Source organism: Spinacia oleracea, chromosome 1 (assembly GCF_020520425.1).
Source record: "Spinacia oleracea cultivar Varoflay chromosome 1, BTI_SOV_V1, whole genome shotgun sequence".
NCBI classification, from domain to species: domain Eukaryota; kingdom Viridiplantae; phylum Streptophyta; class Magnoliopsida; order Caryophyllales; family Amaranthaceae; genus Spinacia; species Spinacia oleracea.
In genome coordinates this window covers 112470544-112491338 of record NC_079487.1, presented here as the reverse complement: position 1 = coordinate 112491338, position 20795 = coordinate 112470544, and the positions used below count along the sequence as shown (strand labels likewise).

The 20795-nt window shown below is 41.5% G+C and overlaps 1 protein-coding gene across 1 annotated transcript; it reads right to left on the bottom strand.

Moving 5' to 3' along the window:
* Positions 1-8161: 8161 nt before the first annotated feature.
* Positions 8162-9676, bottom strand: LOC110785451 (uncharacterized). Its single transcript, XM_021989893.2, has one exon. It carries the CDS (start codon positions 9674-9676, stop codon positions 8162-8164), a length of 1515 nt encoding a protein of 504 aa, XP_021845585.2.
* Positions 9677-20795: the final 11119 nt, after the last annotated feature.

Below are 20795 nucleotides of genomic sequence, written 5' to 3'. Positions count from 1 at the left end.
GAAAATATTACTAATGAAATTTTAAGCATGATTGCAATATAATTTCATTGCTTCAAAGTACTAATATAAAATTTATTACAACAAATAACGAATCTAGTAAATATGGTGAAATGAAAAAGAAAGTGTGAGTAATGTTTTTAGGAGAAAAATATGAAGGGTACCAAGATTGATAGTGGTTGTAATAATAGGCAATAGTAGGACAAAATAGTCATTTTCATCCACTTTCTCAAACCTCTAATTGCAAAAAGCTCCTATAATGAGCTTTTTCAAAATTAGCTTTTTCACCCAAAACTCTCTTCCAATCCTCTCCTAACCAAACACTCCCAATTAGCTTTTTCTAAAATTCAAACCTCTAATTCACCCCAAAAAGCTCTTTTTTCCTCAAACTTCTCCTAACCAAACACCCCCATAGATTTTTTTTTTTTAAAAAAATATGAGTATAATGATCAGAATTGTGATGGGCAAATATTAATTACTCTATAAAAAAACATACATAAATTACATAATGCGAAGTACGGAGTATGTCACAAAGCCTGAAGCCATATCATACTCCTTATTGTTTAACTTTATGTCAGACTTTCTCCATTCCATTTTACATTTGTTAATGTACATTTTATATCGTTTTTATCTTTAACTATGCATTACTAAAATTGCGGAGTATGAAATTTAATATTCTTAAAATACCCATTAAAACGAATCAAACAAGACCTTGCATTAATATGTTTTTCTTATATATTGGAACGGAATTAGAAAATTCTCTTTAATTGTGAACAATGTCAATAAATTGAACATCATTATGGAACGGAGAGAGTGTAACATACAAATTATTATATTGCAACATCAACATGTAATGATGCAAACTCAAACATATGTTAATCAAATATTATTGACAACTTGTTCTTCAGATCCCCATCAATGCAATAACTAAATCTAAAATTTCCAATCAAGCTCACAAACGATTATTGGATTACTCTATAAGATTCAAAATTCAAACAATTTCAAACTTAAATCACAGATTAAAATATCAACCTCAAAACCTTTCTAACTAATTGTTTATGCCAAAATTCGTATAGGGGCGACTTTCGGCTAAGATCGACACTAACTAAGCAAAGAATTAACAACACAAATAAAGAGACACGACACAGAGAAGTGTTGACGCGGAAAACCCAGGAATAAGGTAAAAAACCGCGGATAGCTATGAGGCTATCAATCCACTAAGTATTCTGTATGATTGTTTATGCTTTTCTCTGAGAATCAATGCTGAAAATAAAATATAACAATGAATGCTAAAACACTTGATAGCTTAAGAGTTGTAATGCTTGAGTGAACGTTCTTTGCTTGTCATCATCTTCGTCCTTTTATAGGATATTTCCAACGGTCTAGTCGGTTGAGAGAATCCCACAAAGATAGGGGTATCTTTGTCACACGTCTCTTTAGTCTTCAACCACCTCCGCGCTTCTCGCGCATGTCTTGGACTCGTTCTTGCTAGCGTGACGGCGCTGCCTATCATGGGCTTTAGGTTAACTTATCTTCATCAACCCGTTTCTTGAGGACGCGTCTCTGTTGCCTGTGCGTTGTCGCCTGTCCTTCGTCGTTTATGCCTCGTCGTACGATGCTACGTCGGACGTATCTCCCTGGAGCTGTGTTTACCTGCGACACGACAGAACCTGGATGACACGACATGATCAAACGTTAGAGCGGTTATGTCGTTAGTCCAAAAAGTGGGATAACAGTTTGCCCCCAATTGTGAATTTGCGGAGTCACACAGAGCAAAAGAAACAATTCAAATTTAAAAAACCGTCTCCAACTGCCTAGTTCGTGGGATAAAACCGTTCAGAATTCCAGAGTAATAAATACCAATTCACGACATGCAATAAAGTTCTTCACACCAAGTTTTTTCAAAAAATTTCTAGATCCGAAAGCAGGAGAGAGAAGAGGGAGAAAGCGAAGTCGATTTTCGCACTGAGTTTGTTCGATTTCAGGTAAAATTTGCTTTCTTTTTTCGATTTTCTTGTAGATTTTTGTAAGTGAGATGGGTAGATCTAAGTCGGTTGTAGCGAGAGGAAAGGGGGAGTCGGGTTCCACTCGGGTTAAGTCCCTTAACCCGATATATTCTACTGTGGTGGATCCGGCGGCTTTTGTTGAACTTGCTGGTTTGCCGCCGTCGGCGGAAGTGAAGATTCCCGGCTCGGATGAGGAAGCCTTTGACTGTCCAGAGGGGTATGTGGTTATGTATGAGTATCCGTTCACAATTGGCTTCAAATTTCCTTTCACTCCTCTAGTTAGGTCCTTTATCGAGGTTTTCCATTTGAGCCCGGGTCAGTTGATGCCCCAGATATGGCGGGTTTTCACGGTGGTGCACGGAGTTACTGCGAACTGGCGTACGCCGTTTGACCTGTCTGACTTGATGTATACTTACGACCTAGCGCTGCAGAAGTGTTGTAGGTATACCTTGGTTACGAAGAAGGGGAAGACGAACTTAGGTGTTGGTTTAGGTGTGAACGACAGGGGTTGGCAGAGTCGTTTTGTCTTCGTAGGCAAAGATTCTCTGGGAGATAAAGGGCGGTTTCTGGTCGAGGGATGGACGACGGAAGGTAAATGTGTCGTTTTATCTTTGTTTCTCGTCGTTTTATTGAACGTCGCCTTACTTGGTTTTGTTTTGCAGTCGTCAAGGCGTCGTCGTTGACTGAGTTGAACGCTGATTCTGAGGATAAGTATCGGAAATTCTTGGGTTATTCTGTCGAGGATAGGTCTTTTAGTCGCGACGGAGAGTTTTTAGATGAGCAGGAGGCGAACCGGTCAGAAGACGTCGCCGAGGAGGAGGAAATAGACGAGGAATCAGGTCAACTGACTCGTCGTCGGAAAAGGTTGGATTTTCTTGAGGAGGTAGTGGCAAACTCATCGTCCGCCGAATGTGAAGTAGGCGATATGGCTGACAACTCAGGTATTTGTCGTTTGTTTATTTCGGGGTTTGTATATATTTTTGTTTTTGCTTTGGATAGTGTTTGACCTTGATCTTTTGTATTGGGTGTAGAGCACACTCTGTCGTCTAGGCCTGTGTCGAGGATGTCTCAGAGCGAGATTCAGGAGCGTGCAAGGAAGCGATTGAGGTCGTCCTGGACTTCTGGTGGACGAGGTATGACGGTCGTACCTCGGTTTTCTGCGATAGGTTCGTCGGCCGAGACGCCTGTCGTCATAGGAGCCGAAGGCTTTCATCCGATTGCTTCGTCATCGCCTCCACAGCCGTTCAAGGCGTCGTCTGCTGCTGTCGTCGTTAGTAAAGTGTCTACTTCGTCGGCCAAGAAGCGTCCTGTCGAGACGGATCCTGTCGAGGATACGGTTATCACTTTGCCCCCAAGCTTCTTGGGTGATGAAGAGGCGTCGGTTATATGGCCTTTCGCTGATCGCTTGATCTTGCCTACGACGTATCGACGATATCACGAGGTGGATCCTCTTCCTGTCGCGTCGGACGCCGCTGAGCTTAGTCTGCGGGTGAGTTTTATTTAGTTTTTTCTTCTTTTTTGTTTGCGAAAGATGTGTGTTGTGTAAATCTGTTTTGGCATTGGTTTTGCGCAGGCGTCGCAGGCTGCCTTGGCTATACGTAGGCAATGTTCGTTGCTGTGCGACGAGGTGACGAATGCGAGGCAGCTGACGGCGACGGCGAAGAAGGCGGCCGCGTCGTGGGAAGCGAAGTGGAAAGCTGCTGAGAAGAAGGTCGTGGACCTTGCTGCGGTGGTTAAGGCCAAGGGTGATCAATTGAAAGGTAAGGATAAGCAGTTAGCCGACGTGGCTAAAGATCTGGAGAAAGTGAAGGAAGAGCTGGCCTCGACGACGGAGGAGTTAGATGGATTGAGGAGCTTGTACGACGCCCTGCAGGAGGAGGCGAAGGACGTCAAGGCTCTCGCTATATGGAGGACGCGGGCGCAGATGATGTACTCCTGCTTGATTGGGGAGACTAGCCTTTGGCCGTGTCAAAAGGAGGTGGACGACTATCTGGCTAATGGCTGTACCATGGCTGACCTGTCGGTGCCTGTGGTGGATCCGGAAGAGTTAGCGAAGACGGCTGACACTGCCAGTACTGAGGCGACAGAGGTGGATGCGGCTTTGTTGGTGGTGAGTGCGCCTGTTCCGGACCAAGAGGGGGAGGTTTTAGCTGTTGGGTGCGAAGAGGAGGCCCTCGTCGTCGTTTCTCAAGACGAGACGTTGGACGTGGCGTCGATGGAGGTGCCAGTCGTGCCCCCAGAGCAGGAGTCGGAGCAGGAGGCCGTGGCCTCTACTCAGGAAGAAGGGATGTAATAGTTTGTAGTTTTCGAATTTCTGTTGGTTTTTGTGTTTTGTTTGTGAACTTCTTTACTCGTCGTCGATGGCGACGACGAGGTGGTTTGGATGACTTGTGTTTTGTTTTCGTGTTTGGAATGTTTTTATTCGTCGTCGGTGGCGGCGACGCGGTGTTTGGATAATGTTTTGTGTTTGAATTTCGGAAGTCGTGGCCTTAGGGGTCGCGCGTCGTGTATGATAAGTTTGTTTTTCTTTTCCTTAGTCGTTTGTTCCTTATGGTTATGCCGTCGCGTTTTGATGTCTTAGTTTCGTGCAGTAGATGCTTTGCAAGTAATAAGTATTGAATCGACTGATGTGTAAAATCATACCTGCGCTGTTTGTTCGTTGTCTCTCGCGATCTCGTTCTGAGTCGTACGTTGTTGCTTATGGATGTCATTCGTCGTGCGTCTTGCACTCTGCAAAAGAAAACATGGGTCGCTAGGAGGATTGGCCGTTGGGGATGCCAACGGCCCTCCGATGCTTAAGTCAGTAATGGTTTTTAAACGAAAATAAAATGATAAAGAAAAATAAAGACGACGATACGATGACTGATAAAATTGGTTACGACGAGATTTCAAAAATGGTAGAGTTTAAGATGTGTAGCGTTCCAGCTTCGGGGGACCGGCTTGCCATCTTTGATAATGAGTCTGTATGCCCCCTTTCCGACGATTTTATCGATCAAGTACGGTCCTTCCCAAGCTGGCGCAAATTTACCTGCGTTTAATTCTTTCGTGTTTTGGAACACTTTGCGCAACACCCAGTCGCCCTCCTTGAACATTTTTACTTTGACGTTTTTGTTGAAGCATTTTGCCACAATCTGCTGTTGCGACGCCATTCTTATCAACGCTGCTTCTCTGAAGTCTTCTGTGTTGTCGAGGTTTTCACTAAGTTCGACGTCGTTCTGCTTTGGCGTCATGAGTCCATATCGTGCACTGGGCAACGTCACTTCGGGGGGTAGTACTGCTTCGCACCCGTAGACGAGTGAGAAGGGGGTCTGTCCTGTCGCTGTCCTAGGCGTCGTTCTGTTGGCCCATAGGATGGATGGCAGCTCTTCTGCCCATCGTCCCTTCTTATCGTCTAGCCGCTTTTTTAGCGATGCGATGATTGTTTTGTTGCTGGATTCCGCCTGTCCGTTTGCTTGGGGGTATCTAGGCGTCGACGTCTTTAGCTTGATATTCCATGTTTTGCAGAAAGCCCTTGTCTTGTCGCTGATGAATTGTGATCCGTTGTCGCAGATGATTTCTGACGGTATTCCGAACCTGCATATTATGTTAGTCCATATGAACGAGCATACCTCTTTGTCCCTTACTTGTTGGAATGCGCCTGCTTCTATCCACTTGGAAAAATAGTCTGTTAGGGCTAACATGAAGACCTTTTGTCCTGGGGCGACGGGCAATTTGCCAACGATGTTCATCCCCCATTTCATGAAAGGCCACGGAGTTAGAGTTGGATGCAAGAATTCAGATGGTTTGTGTGTCATACCTGCGTGTCGTTGGCACTTGTCGCACTTGGATACGTACCTCATGGCGTCCTTAAGCATTGCTGGCCAATAGTATCCATTTCTTTTGATTCTGGTTGATAAGCTTCGTCCTCCTTTGTGTCCTCCGCATTCTCCTTCGTGGTATTGTTTCAGTAATATTTCCCATTCGATTTCTTCGGCACATCGCATCAGCATTCCGTTTGCTGATCGCTTAAATAGTACGTCCTGCAAAATAACATATCGTGAAGCTTTGAAAAGTATCTTTCTGGCTTCTAGCTTGTCGTCGGGTAGAGTTTCGTGCTTTAGGTAATCGAAGATGGGTTTGGTCCAACTGTCTGTGTTTACGGTTGATAGGACGAGGCTGGCGTCTTGTGGTATGTCTTTTTCGATGGCGGGTGACAGTAGGTGTACTAGAGGTATGGTCGAGAATGGTGATTTTCTGAGTGCGGATCCTAGGTTGGCAAGGGCGTCGGCTTGCGTGTTTAGGTCTCTTGGTACTTGTTTGATGGAGAAGGGTTTAAATTTGGAGGTTAACTTTTTCGCTTTCTCGAGATATAAGGTCATTTTTAGGTCTTTAGCTTCGTAATCGCCGTTAATCTGGTTGACGATTAGTTGTGAATCGCTGAAGATGTTGAGTCCGCTTGCCCCTAATTCCATAGCTAATGTCATTCCAGCGATTAACGCCTCGTACTCTGCTTCGTTGTTAGTTGCCTTGAAATCGCAGCAGATCGCCTGTGCTATCATGTCCCCTTGTGGTGACTTTAGTACGACGCCTAAACCTGCACCACGAAAGTTAGACGAGTCGTCGACGAAGAGTGTCCATATTCCTCCTATGTTGTTGATGAGTTTGACTTCGTCGTCTGCTATCCTCTCTAAGTCGGGGCTGAAGTCTGCCACAAAATCTGCTAGGGCCTGCGATTTTACAGCCGTTCTTGGTTGATACTTGATGTCGAAGCTTCCTAGTGCCATTGTCCACTTCTCCATTCGACCTGTCAGTTCTGGCCTACGCATCACAGACTTGATTGGATAGTTAGTCATCACCACTATTTGGTGAGTTTCAAAATAATGCCTTAATTTTTTGGCTGCGGTAACGAGTGCTAAAACGAGTTTTTCGAGGGAGGAATACCTGGTTTCTGTTTCCAGTAGTGACTTACTGATGTAATAAATGGGTAGTTGTTGTGCTTCGTCTTCTCGAGCTAGGACCGCGCTGACTGCTGCCGAGCTGACGGCTAAGTAGAGTTGTAGGACTTCTCCTTCTTTTGGCTTGGACAGGAGGGGTGGCGAAATCATGTATTTTTTGAGGTTTTGCAGGGCTGTTTCGTGGTCGTCGGACCAGTTAAACCCCTTGTTTTTGCGCAAGACGTCGTAAAATAATCGACACTTGTCCGACGATCGCGATATAAAACGGTTTAGTGCTGCCACCCTTCCTGTCAAGCGCTGTACCTCTTTTATGTTCCTGGGGGATTGAATGTTGATTATCGCGCGCACTTGGTCGGGGCTGGCCTCGATTCCTCGTTGGGTGACGATGTAACCTAAGAATTTTCCTGCGGACACTCCGAAAGAACATTTAGTTGGGTTAAGTTTCATACCGTACTTTTTCAATACGTCGAAGGATTGTCGTAGGTGTTCCACGTGATCGTCAGCCTTCCTCGATTTTACTAGCATGTCGTCAATGTATACCTCCATTGTGTCTCCGAGTTGGTCTTTAAACATCTTGTTGAGTAATCTTTGGTATGTCGCACCTGCATTTTTAAGACCAAAAGGCATGACTTTATAACAATAAATTCCTCTATCCGTTACAAAAGATGTTTTTTCCTGGTCGTCTGGTTTGTATCCTGAATAGGCGTCCATGAATGTGAGCAGCTCGTGTCCGGCTGTGGCGTCGACCAGGGCGTCGATGTGCGGCAGTGGGAATGGATCTTTGGGGCAAGCTTTGTTGATATCTGTGAAGTCGATGCAGACTCTCCATTTTCCGTTCTTTTTACTGACGACGACGACGTTCGCCAGCCAATCTGGATATTTAACTTCCCTGATCTTCCCTGAATCTAACAATTTTTGGACTTCTTCGTCTATGATTTTATTCCTTTCGGGTGCGAACTTACGTCGTTTCTGTTTTACTGGTCTGAAGTTGGGGTCGACGTTGAGCTTGTGGGTGATGACGTCTGGGCTGATTCCTGTCATGTCCTCGTGTGACCAAGCGAAGCAGTCCGAGTTTTCTCTTAGGAATGACACTATCTGACTTTTGATGTTGTCAGGCAGTGAGGCTCCGATCCTTACGACTTGGTCTGGCTTTGTTTGGTCCAGGACTATCTCATCGATTTGTTGGTCGTCGGGGTCGTCCGATGTCGACCCTGGCTGTAGTTGCTAGATGGACGACTTGGATGGTTTCAGTGCCGTCTCATAACATTTCTTCGCATCTCTTTGTTGTCCTTTGATTTCCATGACCCCCCATTTGGTTGGAAACTTGATTGATTGGTGGTATGTTGATGGTACTGCCTTCATTTTGTGGATCCATGGTCGTCCTAGGATGACGTTGTACGCTGATGGACAATCGACGACGTTGAACTTGGTCATCATGTTGACGCCTTCTGCGTATGTAGGCAGCAATATCTCTCCTACTGTCCGTAGTGCCTCTCCACTGAATCCTACCAGAACTGTTGATCTCCTTACAATATTTTTCTCTTCTAATCCCATTTCTTGTAGTGCTTCCAAGAACAGTACGTTGGGTGAGCTTCCGTTGTCGACCAGTATCCTTTTTATCAAGGCGTTCCCTATTGGGAGCGATATTACCAACCCGTCGTGATGTTCCCGCTGTGTGTCTACAGAATCTGAGTCGTCGAAAGTGATAGCCATTGCGGTCAGGGACTTGTGCAGTGCGACCTCGTCTTCGGTTTGCCCCTCTTCCATGGTTTCAGACTCTCCCCTGTTAATTTTTTTAGCTGCAGAAGAAGTTAGTCCACAAATATCTGAACCACCGGAAATGACGTTTACCACTTTATTGAACGGTGGTGGATCTGGTCGCTCGCTGCTTATTGTTGGGCCGGGCAGGGTGGTTTGCTCTTTGGAGAACGTTTCTTTTCCCTTGTCGCTCAACAGCTCTTTTAGATGCCCCCGTTTCAGGAGGTATGCGACCTCCTTTTTGAGGGAGATGCACTCCTCGGTTATGTGGCCGTTGTCGCGGTGGAAGTCGCACCATTTGCTCATGTTCTTCATGGAGTCCGGTCTGTCGCTCTTCCGGGGCCATCTGACTGTTCCACCTACATTTTGAAGGGCGTTCACCACACCTCCGATGTCGACGTTGAAGCCGTAGTCGGAGATGTTAGGGTGTTCGACCCGCTCATTCCTGTAAACATTGTTAGTATCATAATACTGATTGACACTTTGTACCTGGTTTTGCCGAACGTATGGTTGGTGACGCCAGTTGTTGTTCCTCGGGGTGTACGATCTTCTGTCGCTGCTGCCCCCTGTCGACCGTTGAGATGCTGTTCGGATGACCTCGTCGTCTTCGATTCGCATCTGGGCGGTGGCCCTTGATCGCACCTCTTCGAAAGTTGCACAGGGGTATTTGGTTATTTCCCGGTATAACTCCGAATTGGGGATGAGGCCTCTTTTGAACGCCTCAATAGCAGTCCTGACATCACAGTTTTTTATACCAATTTTTTCACAATTAAAACGGTTAAAATAATCGTGTACCGACTCGGTTGGCCCTTGAACCAACCAATAGAGATCACTGGTTTGTTTCTCCAACTGGCGACTGCTGGCGAACTGTTGGTAGAAGGCGTTGATGAGTTCGGACAAACAGGAGATGGATCCGGGAGGGACGTTCGTGAGCCATTCCAAAGCTGCTCCATCAAGGGTGCCGCCGAAAGATTTGCACATGACATGCTCTACTAGGTCGTATGGGATCCCGATCTGCTACATGCGCTGCTTGTAGAAGTTGACGTGCCTGTAGGGGTCGGATGTCCCGTCGTACAGGGTGGTCCAGGTAGGGAGTCGTAGCGTGTGCGGAACTGTCACTCTAGCGATCGCTTCACAGAACGGCGACGCTGCGTACCCGTCGGTTGGCTCGGTCTCCACGGGCGTAGGTGCTCCGGGAAACTTGGTCATCAACTTCATCAGGCGAGAGCTAGTAGTGCTTCGTCATGCGTGCGTCCATCTTGTTCAGGCGCTGGGTCACCGGATCGGGAGCTTCTCCGTCTTCTTCCTCACGGGTCTCCTCCTCATCGGTCATATCTTCGAAGTCATCGGGCATCTCGAACGTCAGCTTTTTTGGCTTCCCACCTTTGTAGCGAGACTGGTGATTGTTGCTTTTCAAGGATTCGAGCTCTTTCTAGAGGGTTTCATTGGATGCCCTCTCTTGGGCTAGCTCGGCTTGGGCTTTCTCGTAAGCCGCTTTCATCTCTGCGATCATCATCTCTCCAGTAGTCATGGTGAAAGGAGTGATTTTGTGTAAAACCTAGTTAATGTCCCCACAGACGGCACGAAACTGTTTATGCCAAAATTCGTATAGGGGCGACTTTCGGCTAGGATCGACACTAACTAAGCAAAGAATTAACAACACAAATAAAGAGACACGACACAGAGAAGTGTTGACGCGGAAAACCCAGGAATAAGGTAAAAAACCGCGGATAGCTATGAGGCTATCAATCCACTAAGTATTCTGTATGATTGTTTATGCTTTTCTCTGAGAATCAATGCTGAAAATAAAATATAACAATGAATGCTAAAACACTTGATAGCTTAAGAGTTGTAATGCTTGAGTGAACGTCCTTTGCTTGTCATCATCTTCGTCCTTTTATAGGATATTTCCAACGGTCTAGTCGGTTGAGAGAATCCCACAAAGATAGGGGTATCTTTGTCACACGTCTCTTTAGTCTTCAACCACCTCCGCGCTTCTCGCGCATGTCTTGGACTCGTTCTTGCTAGCGTGACGGCGCTGCCTATCATGGGCTTTAGGTTAACTTATCTTCATCAACCCGTTTCTTGAGGACGCGTCTCTGTTGCCTGTGCGTTGTCGCCTGTCCTTCGTCGTTTATGCCTCGTCGTACGATGCTACGTCGGACGTATCTCCCTGGAGCTGTGTTTACCTGCGACACGACAGAACCTGGCTGACACGACATGATCAAACGTTAGAGCGGTTATGTCGTTAGTCCAAAAAGTGGGATAACACTAATCACTACTTACACGTTACACCCACCGTGAGTATGAAATTCCATCATTTTCTTTTTAATACTTGTATTACAATTTATTTTTATTTATTTTTTCCAGCAGATGACAAGAGAAACATAGTGTTCCTAGAAAGAGGATATCTTCCCGCCAAATTGACTTGTAATGTTTAGTCATTTTCAGCAGGTAAAGTTGGATGGACCCTGGGTCCATTTTGCTGTTACCCCGTATAATTCTTTTATCCTAATTCGTGAAATTTCTTACTGAGCAGTTCTATTGGGATTTTCCTTCGGCATGTATGTCCTTGTTTGGCAAAAATATATTATTGATTGGGAAAATATAATGTTGTGTTGTTTTGTTATTTGTGGGTATACGCTCTAGTTATAATACAAGCTATATCTCCTACTTTTTATAGGTTTCTTAATTCATATAAACTTCTATCTTATATTATGTAGCTCAGTAATAACATAACTCTACTACATACGATATTCTAACATATAGGATAACTGCGTTATCCTTAATACCCTTCCGCAATCGGAACGACTATTTCACAAACGTTGCGATTGGAGAAATAAAAAATGTCATATGTTTGTCTTGTCGTGTCAAGGAATCATGTCGTTAATGTCGTTTCAAGGAGCCATGTCGTTTCGTACAAAAAAGAATGTCATATGTCTGTCTTGTCGTGTCAATGAGTCATGTCGTTACTGTCGTTTCAAGGAGTCTTGTCGTTTCGTACAAGAAAAAAAAGTTATATGTCTGTCTTGTCGTGTCAAGGAGTCATGTCGTTATTGTCGTCTCAATGAGTCATGTCGTTTTGTACAAGAAAAAAAATGTTATATGTCGTCTTGTCGTGTCAAGGAGTCCTGTCGTTACTTTCGTCTCAAGGATTCCTGTCGTTTCGTACAAGGAAAAAAATGCCAATATGAAAAACCTCTCTCACGGCAGAAAGAGAACCATCCATGTCTTACGACACATGAAAGTTCGTCCATATCTTACGACATATGGGAAACCGTCCATGTCTTACGACAAATGGAGAACCGAAACATCATGAAGAGCATTTAATCAACTAGTGTTCTCACACACTTCTTTATATTTCTAAACATAGACGAATAGACAAACTACCTCATGAATTGCAAAAGAAAACATGCACATCGGAACAATAACTTAAAAAAAAATTGTTTTTGGATAGAGACTTAAAAATTCTGTCGGTGAGTTTAATTTTTTAACCCACCGGCATGGGTAAATTTTGTGTAAACGATACCAAGATCTAATCTGCTCTTGATACCATGATAAAATATATTATTGATGGGGAAAATATAATGATGTGTTGTTTTGTTATTCGTGGGTATACGCCTCTATTTATAATACAAGCTAGACCTCCTACTCTTCATAGGTTTCCTAATTCATATAAACGTCTATCTTATATCATATAGCTCAGTTAAAACATAACTCTACTACATACGATATCATATCATATAGGTTAATTGCGTTATCCTTAATAATGACAGTTGAGTATTGGATAATTGTTAGAATAGCAGATAGCGGTAACGGTTAGCTTTCAAAGTAGCAGTAACAAATTTGAACTTTCAGTAAAAGTAGCGGTTGATATTTGTAAAATTTAATAAAAGTTATATAGTAATATAGTGAGTACTTCCTCCGTTATGTTATGTTATTAATGAGCTATATAATATAAGATAGTAGAGTTATGTTATTACTGAGCTATATAATATAAGATAAAAGTTTATATGAATTAGGAAACCTATGAAAAGTAGGAGATATAGCTTAAATAGAGGCGTATACCCACGAATAACAAAACAACACAACATTATATTTTCTTTGTTGTCGAGAAATCATGACAAACATGTCGAGACACAAGTTTATCACTGAGCTCAGAAATCATGACAATCGAAACTATCAATCTGATGTCGAGACAAATATGTACGCTCTTGTTCCTTTGTTGCGGTACACTCCGCAATAACTAGTGGAGAGTTTGGCGATGGTAGGACACGTTGAGCACCAACACAAACGTAGGTACACTTCTGCTTTGGATTCCGCACAAAACTAACAAACAGGTACACTCCTCTGTCCGATTGAAACTTGCGCACCACATCAACGATTAGTCACACTAGCGCGGGCACACTCCTGCACACGCGATTGCAAGTACACTCTTGCACGCGCACAAAAACTAACTCATCCGGCCAAATCGCAAGCCACCGGACCAGCAAGAACAAAGAAAAAACGCACCAATAAATCAGACCATCACTGTCAAAAATATACCGTATCCAGTGAAAAAATCTCAACTTCTGAGAGGCTAACAAATCCAACCGATGGGTTTTAAACTCATACCCACCGGCCGAAGACTTATGCGGAAGCGCAAGATCAATCCAAGATTATGGATAACTCTGATAACATGTTAAACTATAGAGGATAATATTAATGGATGATAATATAACTGAACGTCTTAATTGTAACTTGGTTACATCATTGGTTTATATAGAAAACCGTAACATAACTCAAGTGGGTTTAAGGCTTTATTAGATTCCTAAACCCAACTCTAGTTTCCTAAACATACTAGAACTCTGGATATACCATAACTCTAACAACTTGTTATTTTTTTTCATATTTCTTTATTGTTAACTACCTAACTTGCATCATTGTTACTCCATATACTCCCTCCGTATTTAAATAAGAACCACGCATGGCCGGCTACGGGTATTAAGGAAGAACAGTTGAATGAAGTACAAATAATAAAGCAAGTGGGGTTGGGGTAAATATTTTATTCAAGTAAAACAAGTGGAGACCATTAAATTTTGGAGGGATGAGAGGGTGGGGGTTTATGAAATTAATTGTTTAATGTGATGGTGGGTCATATGGTAAATAAGATATATTATTTAATTAGATGGTTGGTGACAGTTCAGTAGGAACACTTGACAAGAGGGGGGGGTGAATTGTTTCTTGGGAACTTGAGTAAGTTTCTTGCGGAATTTAAACAATAAAGAGACTGAGAACAATGAGCGAAGAAAGATATAAAACGGAGGAACCTTCTTGACCCTAATCAAGAAGAACCTCACTACTCTTTTGTATTAATGCAATAACTCTATTACAAATACACTCTTTAACTCGAGTTCCTCTCGAACACGAGTTCCCCACAGCAATCCCCTTCGATTACTGTGCTACTCTTTCTCTCTCTGACTTAACTCTAAGTCGCTCCTTTTCTCTTTGACTTGACTCTAAGTCACTGTTTCTCTCTTTGACTAAACTCTTAGTCGCTCTTTCTCTCTTTGACTTAACTCTAAGTCACTCAAGGATCACTCAATCCTTAAACCCAAAATACAATATGATAGATAGATTCTAGTACGTAATAAAGCTTATAATAATAAGGAACTCAAGGAACACTCTATTTTGCCAACTGATTCTTTTAAAACGTTTAAGCTCTTTAAGATAGATTTTGTAGAAATCAGTTGTGTTTTGAAAAGCCAAAACTCTTCTCCTTTTATAGGAGAGTTTTACTTAGGGTTGGGTACCCATGTTCTCCTCAACTACCCACTAACAGTTACTGCTCAGTAACATGGGCATAGTTGGAGAGAAACAAGGGAGACCAAATCAAAACACTAAATGTACGTTAAACAGAAATACGTGGGGAGAGTTTCAAGGAACATGGAAAATCTTTTACTTGAGAAACAAGGATAATAAATCAGAATCCTATGTTTCATTTATTAATTAAATTCATTTTATTTATTAAAAAGATTTTCCAAGTTAAAACTCTTTTATAATTACAGTTAACATATTTCATTTAAAACGTACCAAAATACTTAGGTTCCTTTCGTTCCAAATTACGTATAAACAATATTAAATACTTACATAAATCCTAAACATAAACTCATATGTTGTAGTCTTCATGTTGCACCTTTAGAAGCTTCACTCGAAGTCTTCCCAATTTGTTCCTTCTCTGGAACATCGAGTATCCACATAATATATGAGGATCTCGCCTTAGGAACTCGCCTAAGGATCTCGTCTTGCTTAATGATTATTTCTTCAATGTAGTGTCTGACATGGATCAATTACTTGCTTATATTCCACGTTGCTTAGTTTATCCAACTCAGGATCTCCTTAACTTAGCATTATCCCTCTAAGGATCTCGGAACCTATTATGCAACATAACTTAACCAATTGTCAGGAGTTTGCTTTGTCATCATCAAAACTTTAGGGTCAACAGTTGGGTAGAAAAATTACTAGAAATGAAAGTGTGTGATTAAGGATAGTTATCAATCACTGTATTTAGTTCACTTGATCAATTGTGATCAAGAACTCGAATAGAGAATGAAGGTGAGAAGCTTTACAATAGAAGAAGAATTAGACTGAAGAGAGAAGAATAGAGAGATAGTTTGAGAAGAGAGCAGAAGAAACTTTGATTATGATTATTGATAATCCTTCTTACAGCCATAATATCTATTTAAGCAACAATTACAACAACTTGAGCATAACAGAATTGGCTGACTAGGATAATTTGTTATAACAACTTATCAAACACTTTGGCGCCTAAGGGCTAGCTAAAGTCAATTGTTTGACTTCATAGTAAACACTTCCCTTAACATTCTTCCCCCCTTGAAAACAAAACTTGTCCTCAAGTTTAGGAAACAAATAACCCAGGATATCTGCTTTCAAATTCAGAAGCTAGGACTCAAGTAGCATAATAAAGAGTGTCTTTCCAGTGGACTAAACATTGAACTTGGTCTTTTCCATTAAACTGAATCACCCTTCTGTCTATGATAGTCATAGGAGGGAAATCAAGTGTGGACTTTTGGCGTTGTAACCACCTAGGATACGGGAGGACATAGGAAGAGTTCCATGAAACAACTCCAGCTGAGATACATGGAAGATATCATGGATATTTTCTAAACTAGGCAAGGCCAGCTTATAAGCAACATGTCCTACTGCTGCAACCACCTGAAATGGTCCATAGTATTTAGGAGCTAGCTTTTGAATTCCCCTGATTTGTAAAGTCTGTTGTCTATAGGGTTGAAGCTTCAACTAGACCCATGCTCCCACAGAAAAAAAAGTCCTATATAATCTATATTGACCAGCTTGTTGTTTCATTCTTGTTTGTTCCCTCAACAAATAAAACTTGAGTAGTTGTAACATTTCCTCCCTTCTTTGACTGCTTCTATCAACTTCATCAACATGAGAGTCACCAGGTGAGTAAGGAAAATGTATAGGTGGAGGTTGACCATAGGCAACCTCATAAGGTGTAAGCTGAGTAGAAGAATGAGTGTGTGTTGAACCACCATTCTTCCATAGGTAACCATGCTTGCCAATCCTTAAGTTGTTCATTGTACACACATCTTAGGTGGGTTTCTAGACACCTGTTAACCACTTCAGTCTGGCCATCTGTCTCTGGGTGATAGGGAAAAGAAGGCTTAAACCTAGTACCATGAAGGTTGAATAATCCTTGCCAGAATTGACTCATTAAAACAGAATCCCTGTCACTGACAATACTCCTAGGCCAACCATGGAGTTCGAATACATTGTCCAAATAAGCTTGTGCAACTTGAATAGCTGTATAAGGATGTGATAAAGCAATGAAGTGACTGTATTTACTCAATCTGTCCACCACCACAAATATAACATCTTTTCCTGCTGACTTGGGTAAACCATTAATAAAATCCATTGAAATGTCTAGCCAAATAGTTTCAGATATTGGCAATGGTTGGAGAAGTCCAGGGCTTGCAGAAGTATCATAATTTGAATCTTGACAATTCTTACATTGTTTGACAAATAATTTGACATTTGTAGTCATTCCCATCCAGTAAAAGAGAGATTGAATCCTTTTTAGTCAGTTCCCTTCCTTAATGACCACTTTTAGGGGAAGCATGTAACCAAGCAATGATCTTGTTCCTCAATGTATGATTAGAACCTAGCACCAACTTTCCTTTTCTTCTCAACAATTCATCTTGCCTAGTGTAGTGATTAACTAATTCCCCATTCTGTAACCTAGTAATGATGTTCTGCAAGTTGTTATCCAGAGCATAACTAGCTTGAATCAACGCATTTAAGTCAGACTGCACCATTGAAATGGCCATACAAAGAACCTTGAACTCTAGAAAGAGAATTTGCTGCAACATTTTCTTTACCAGACTTGTACTGGATTTCATAATTAAACCCCATCAACTTAGACAACCAAAACTGTTGAAATGGTGTGGATATTTTCTGATGTAACAACCATTTGAGGCTCTTTTGATAATTCATTATGATAAAATGAGAACTCATAAGGTATTGCTCCCATTTATTAACTGCAAAGACAATAGCTAACATTTCCTTTTCATGTTCTGCTGATGTAGGCTATAAGGTGATTGTCCTGCATTAATACAACTCTTATGTCTGTATTAGAAGCATCAGTTTCCTTTATAAATTATTTAGAAAAATCTGGCACAACAAGAACATGAGCGGAAACTAATGAGTGTTTAAGAGACACAAAAGCTTGTTGAGTTTGATCTGTCCATTCAAAGGCACCCTTCTTTAATAAGTCAATCAAAGGCTTGCTAATAATGGAGTAATGCTTCACAAATTTCCTATAGTAACTAGCTAAGCGCATGAAACTTCTTATTTCCTTGACATATTTAGGAATAGGCCAACAATCTACTGTAGAAACCTTGTTGGGATCAGTTTCTACTCCCTGTTGAGAAATGTAATGCCCTGAATACTCAACTTTGTCCAAAGAAAAACTACATTTACTGTCCTTAGCAAAAAATTTATTGGCTTACATCAACTCAAAACCCTGAGTCAAATGCATCTAATGGTCTTCTTTAGACCTGTTGTACACCAAAATGTCATCAAAAAACACCAAAACACACTTCCTTAAAAGGGGTTTAAACACATTGTACATCCATTTTTGGAATGAGGCATGGGCATTAGTCAAACCAAATGGCATCACCAAAAACTCATAATGCCCTGTGTGTGTGTCTTGAATTCAGTCTTATAGACATCATGATTATTTACCCTTAACTGGTGATAACCATCTCTTAAATCAAGTTTGTTAAACACTTTGGCTCCAGCTAGTTCATCAATCAACTCATCCAATACGAGGATTGGAAATTTATTCTTGATTGTTCTGTTGTTCAACTCCCTGTAGTCCACACATAACCTCCATGTGCCATCTTTCTTCCCTATCAAAACCAGAGGAGAAGCAAAAGGGCTTGAATTATTTTGTATTATGCCCCTTTCCAACATATCTTGAACTAATTGTTCAATTATGTCCCTTTGTTTCAATGGATACTTGTATGGTCTTATGTTTACAGGTCTAACATTGTGTTCTAAGGGTATTGTGTGGTCAAACACACCCCTGTGTGGTGGAAGTAAGTCGAGATCAACAAAAATGTCACTGAACTTGACTTTCAGCTCCTCTAACTCAGGAGATTTCATAAGAGTTGTGGTAGAATTCTTATGATGTTCCATGAAAGACATGCCCCTCACCTATAACAAACACAATTGTACAACACTATCTAACAGTTTAGGAGTAGGAGTACCATTCAGAACCTTCACTTTTCGAGGATGAACCCCCTTCAATACAAATTGAGTCCCATCTTGAGTAAATTCCATCATTAGTTCCTTGAAATCCCAGCAGATAGGACCTAAGGTAGCTAACCATTGTACCCCTAAAACCATATCAGAACCCCCTAGAAAGATAAGCATCACATCTTCCACAAAATTCTCTCCCTCCATATTCAATACCAGAAATTGTGCTATTAACGACGGGAAATCCCGTCGCAAAAGGCCAATAATCGTTGATTAACAACGGGATTTCCTGTCGTGAACCCGTCATAAAAGGGGGCCGCCGTTAATAGAAAATCCCGTCGTTAACCCGTCGTAAAAGAAATTTTACGACGGTTATTCCCGTCATTGTTTGGTTGTTATCCCCGTCGCAAAAGGCTTTCGCGACGGGATTTTTGACCCGTCGTAATTAGGTTGTCGTTAAAGATACAAATTCTTGTAGTGATTCCACTAAACCCTTTACAAACATGTTGGCAAGCCAAGTGATTTCCATTTACCACTGTGACGGATTGTGAAGGAATTGATTTAATCTAACACCCCATTTTCTTAGCCAAATCTAGATATAAGTAATTATGAGTGTTGTCTGAATCTACCAGGATATGAAACAATTTACTGCCCTTCATTCCTTTAACCCTCATAGTCTAATTTTTTTTATTACAAGATAAAGCATTAAGAGACAGAACTGGTTCACCTACAGAATCCTCTTCTCACTCCATATCTTCATCACTAACCGAATCTGATTTCTCATCCACACTAGATATTTCCACAGCAAATAATTGAGGCTCCCTAATTTGACACTTATGGTTCCTGTCATAGGGTTGATCACAGTAATAGCACAAACCCTTAGCAATTTTTTCTTCCCTTACATCAGTCGTAATGTGTTTAAAATTTCTTGAATATTTTGGGTTGAACTTAGACAATGGTAGTTGCGGTTTAATAGATGGTGTAGGCAATAAGGCTAGTTTGTTTGAGTTCACAGGCACAACCTGAATGGCCTTATGAGTAAAATATTTTGATCCGGATGCACCTGGTTTCTGTGTGAAAGCCAAAGCTTGTTCTTCCGGTAACCTAGCATATTCAACTACTCCAGCTATGCTATTAGGCCTGAATGCCTTCACAAAGGGCTTAACAGTAGGATTAAACCCCCCCCCCCCCCATAAAACTCTCCAATATAAACTCATCAGATAATGAGTGGTGAGTATTCAATACATCAAACTTAAGATCTTCAAACCCATCAAGATATGACTCAATTAAATCAGATTGCTTGAGTTTGTTGAACTGCTCTACTGTATTAGTTCCCCTTACATCCTTAAACCTAAAAGTCAAGTCTAAACAGAACTCACCCCAGTATACATTTCTTTTAGCAGTTAGGTAACTGGTAACCCATTTTTCTGTTTTGCCAATCATGTTTAAGGATGCTAAATCAACATTTGTTCATCAACAATATGGCAAAGACTAAAATATCTACTACATTGCTTAATCCATACTCTAGAATTGCTACCATCGAATTTAGGGAAAGAAAATTTAGGAGTATACCCTAGATTTTCGGTGTTATTGGGTTCCCTAAATGATCCTCCTTGTTTATTGTGTCCATTTTCAGAAGATGTGTCCCTTATTTGATTCATTTGATTCTTCATACCCAGCTGAAGTTCCATGATTCCATCAATCTTTTTAGATTGATTTGCCACTCTTTGTGACTGCTCGGGCAACTTCTCTTCAAAGTGCTTCAAATGATCATCCATGGCTCTTCTTGTAGCAAGCGCCAGGTTGAAGAATTGATCGCATTGCTTCCACAATTGTTGATACTTTCCAAATTAATCAACAATTTCACTTTGATTTTCAATCAATCGAATTTCAATTCTAAGAACATAAAATTTCCAGGATCGAGAGAGAACTGCAGATTGCACTGACTTGTCCAGGCACTGAGATCAATCAGCTCTGATACCACTGATGCAGGATAGTAATCTATCATTGTACTTAGTTCACTTGATCAATTATGATCAAGAACTCGAATAAAGACTGAAGGTGAGAAGCCTAGAATAAAAGAAGAGTTAGACTGAAGAGAGAAGAATAGAGATATAATTTGAGAAGAGAGAAGAAGAAACTTTGATTATGATTATTGATAATCCTTCTTGCAGCCATAATCATCTATTTAAGCAACAATTACAACAACTTGAGCATAACAGAATTGGATGACTGGGATAAGTTATTATAACAACTTATCAAACACTTTGGCGTCTAAAGGCTCGCTAAAGTCAACTGTTTGACTTCATAGTAAACACTT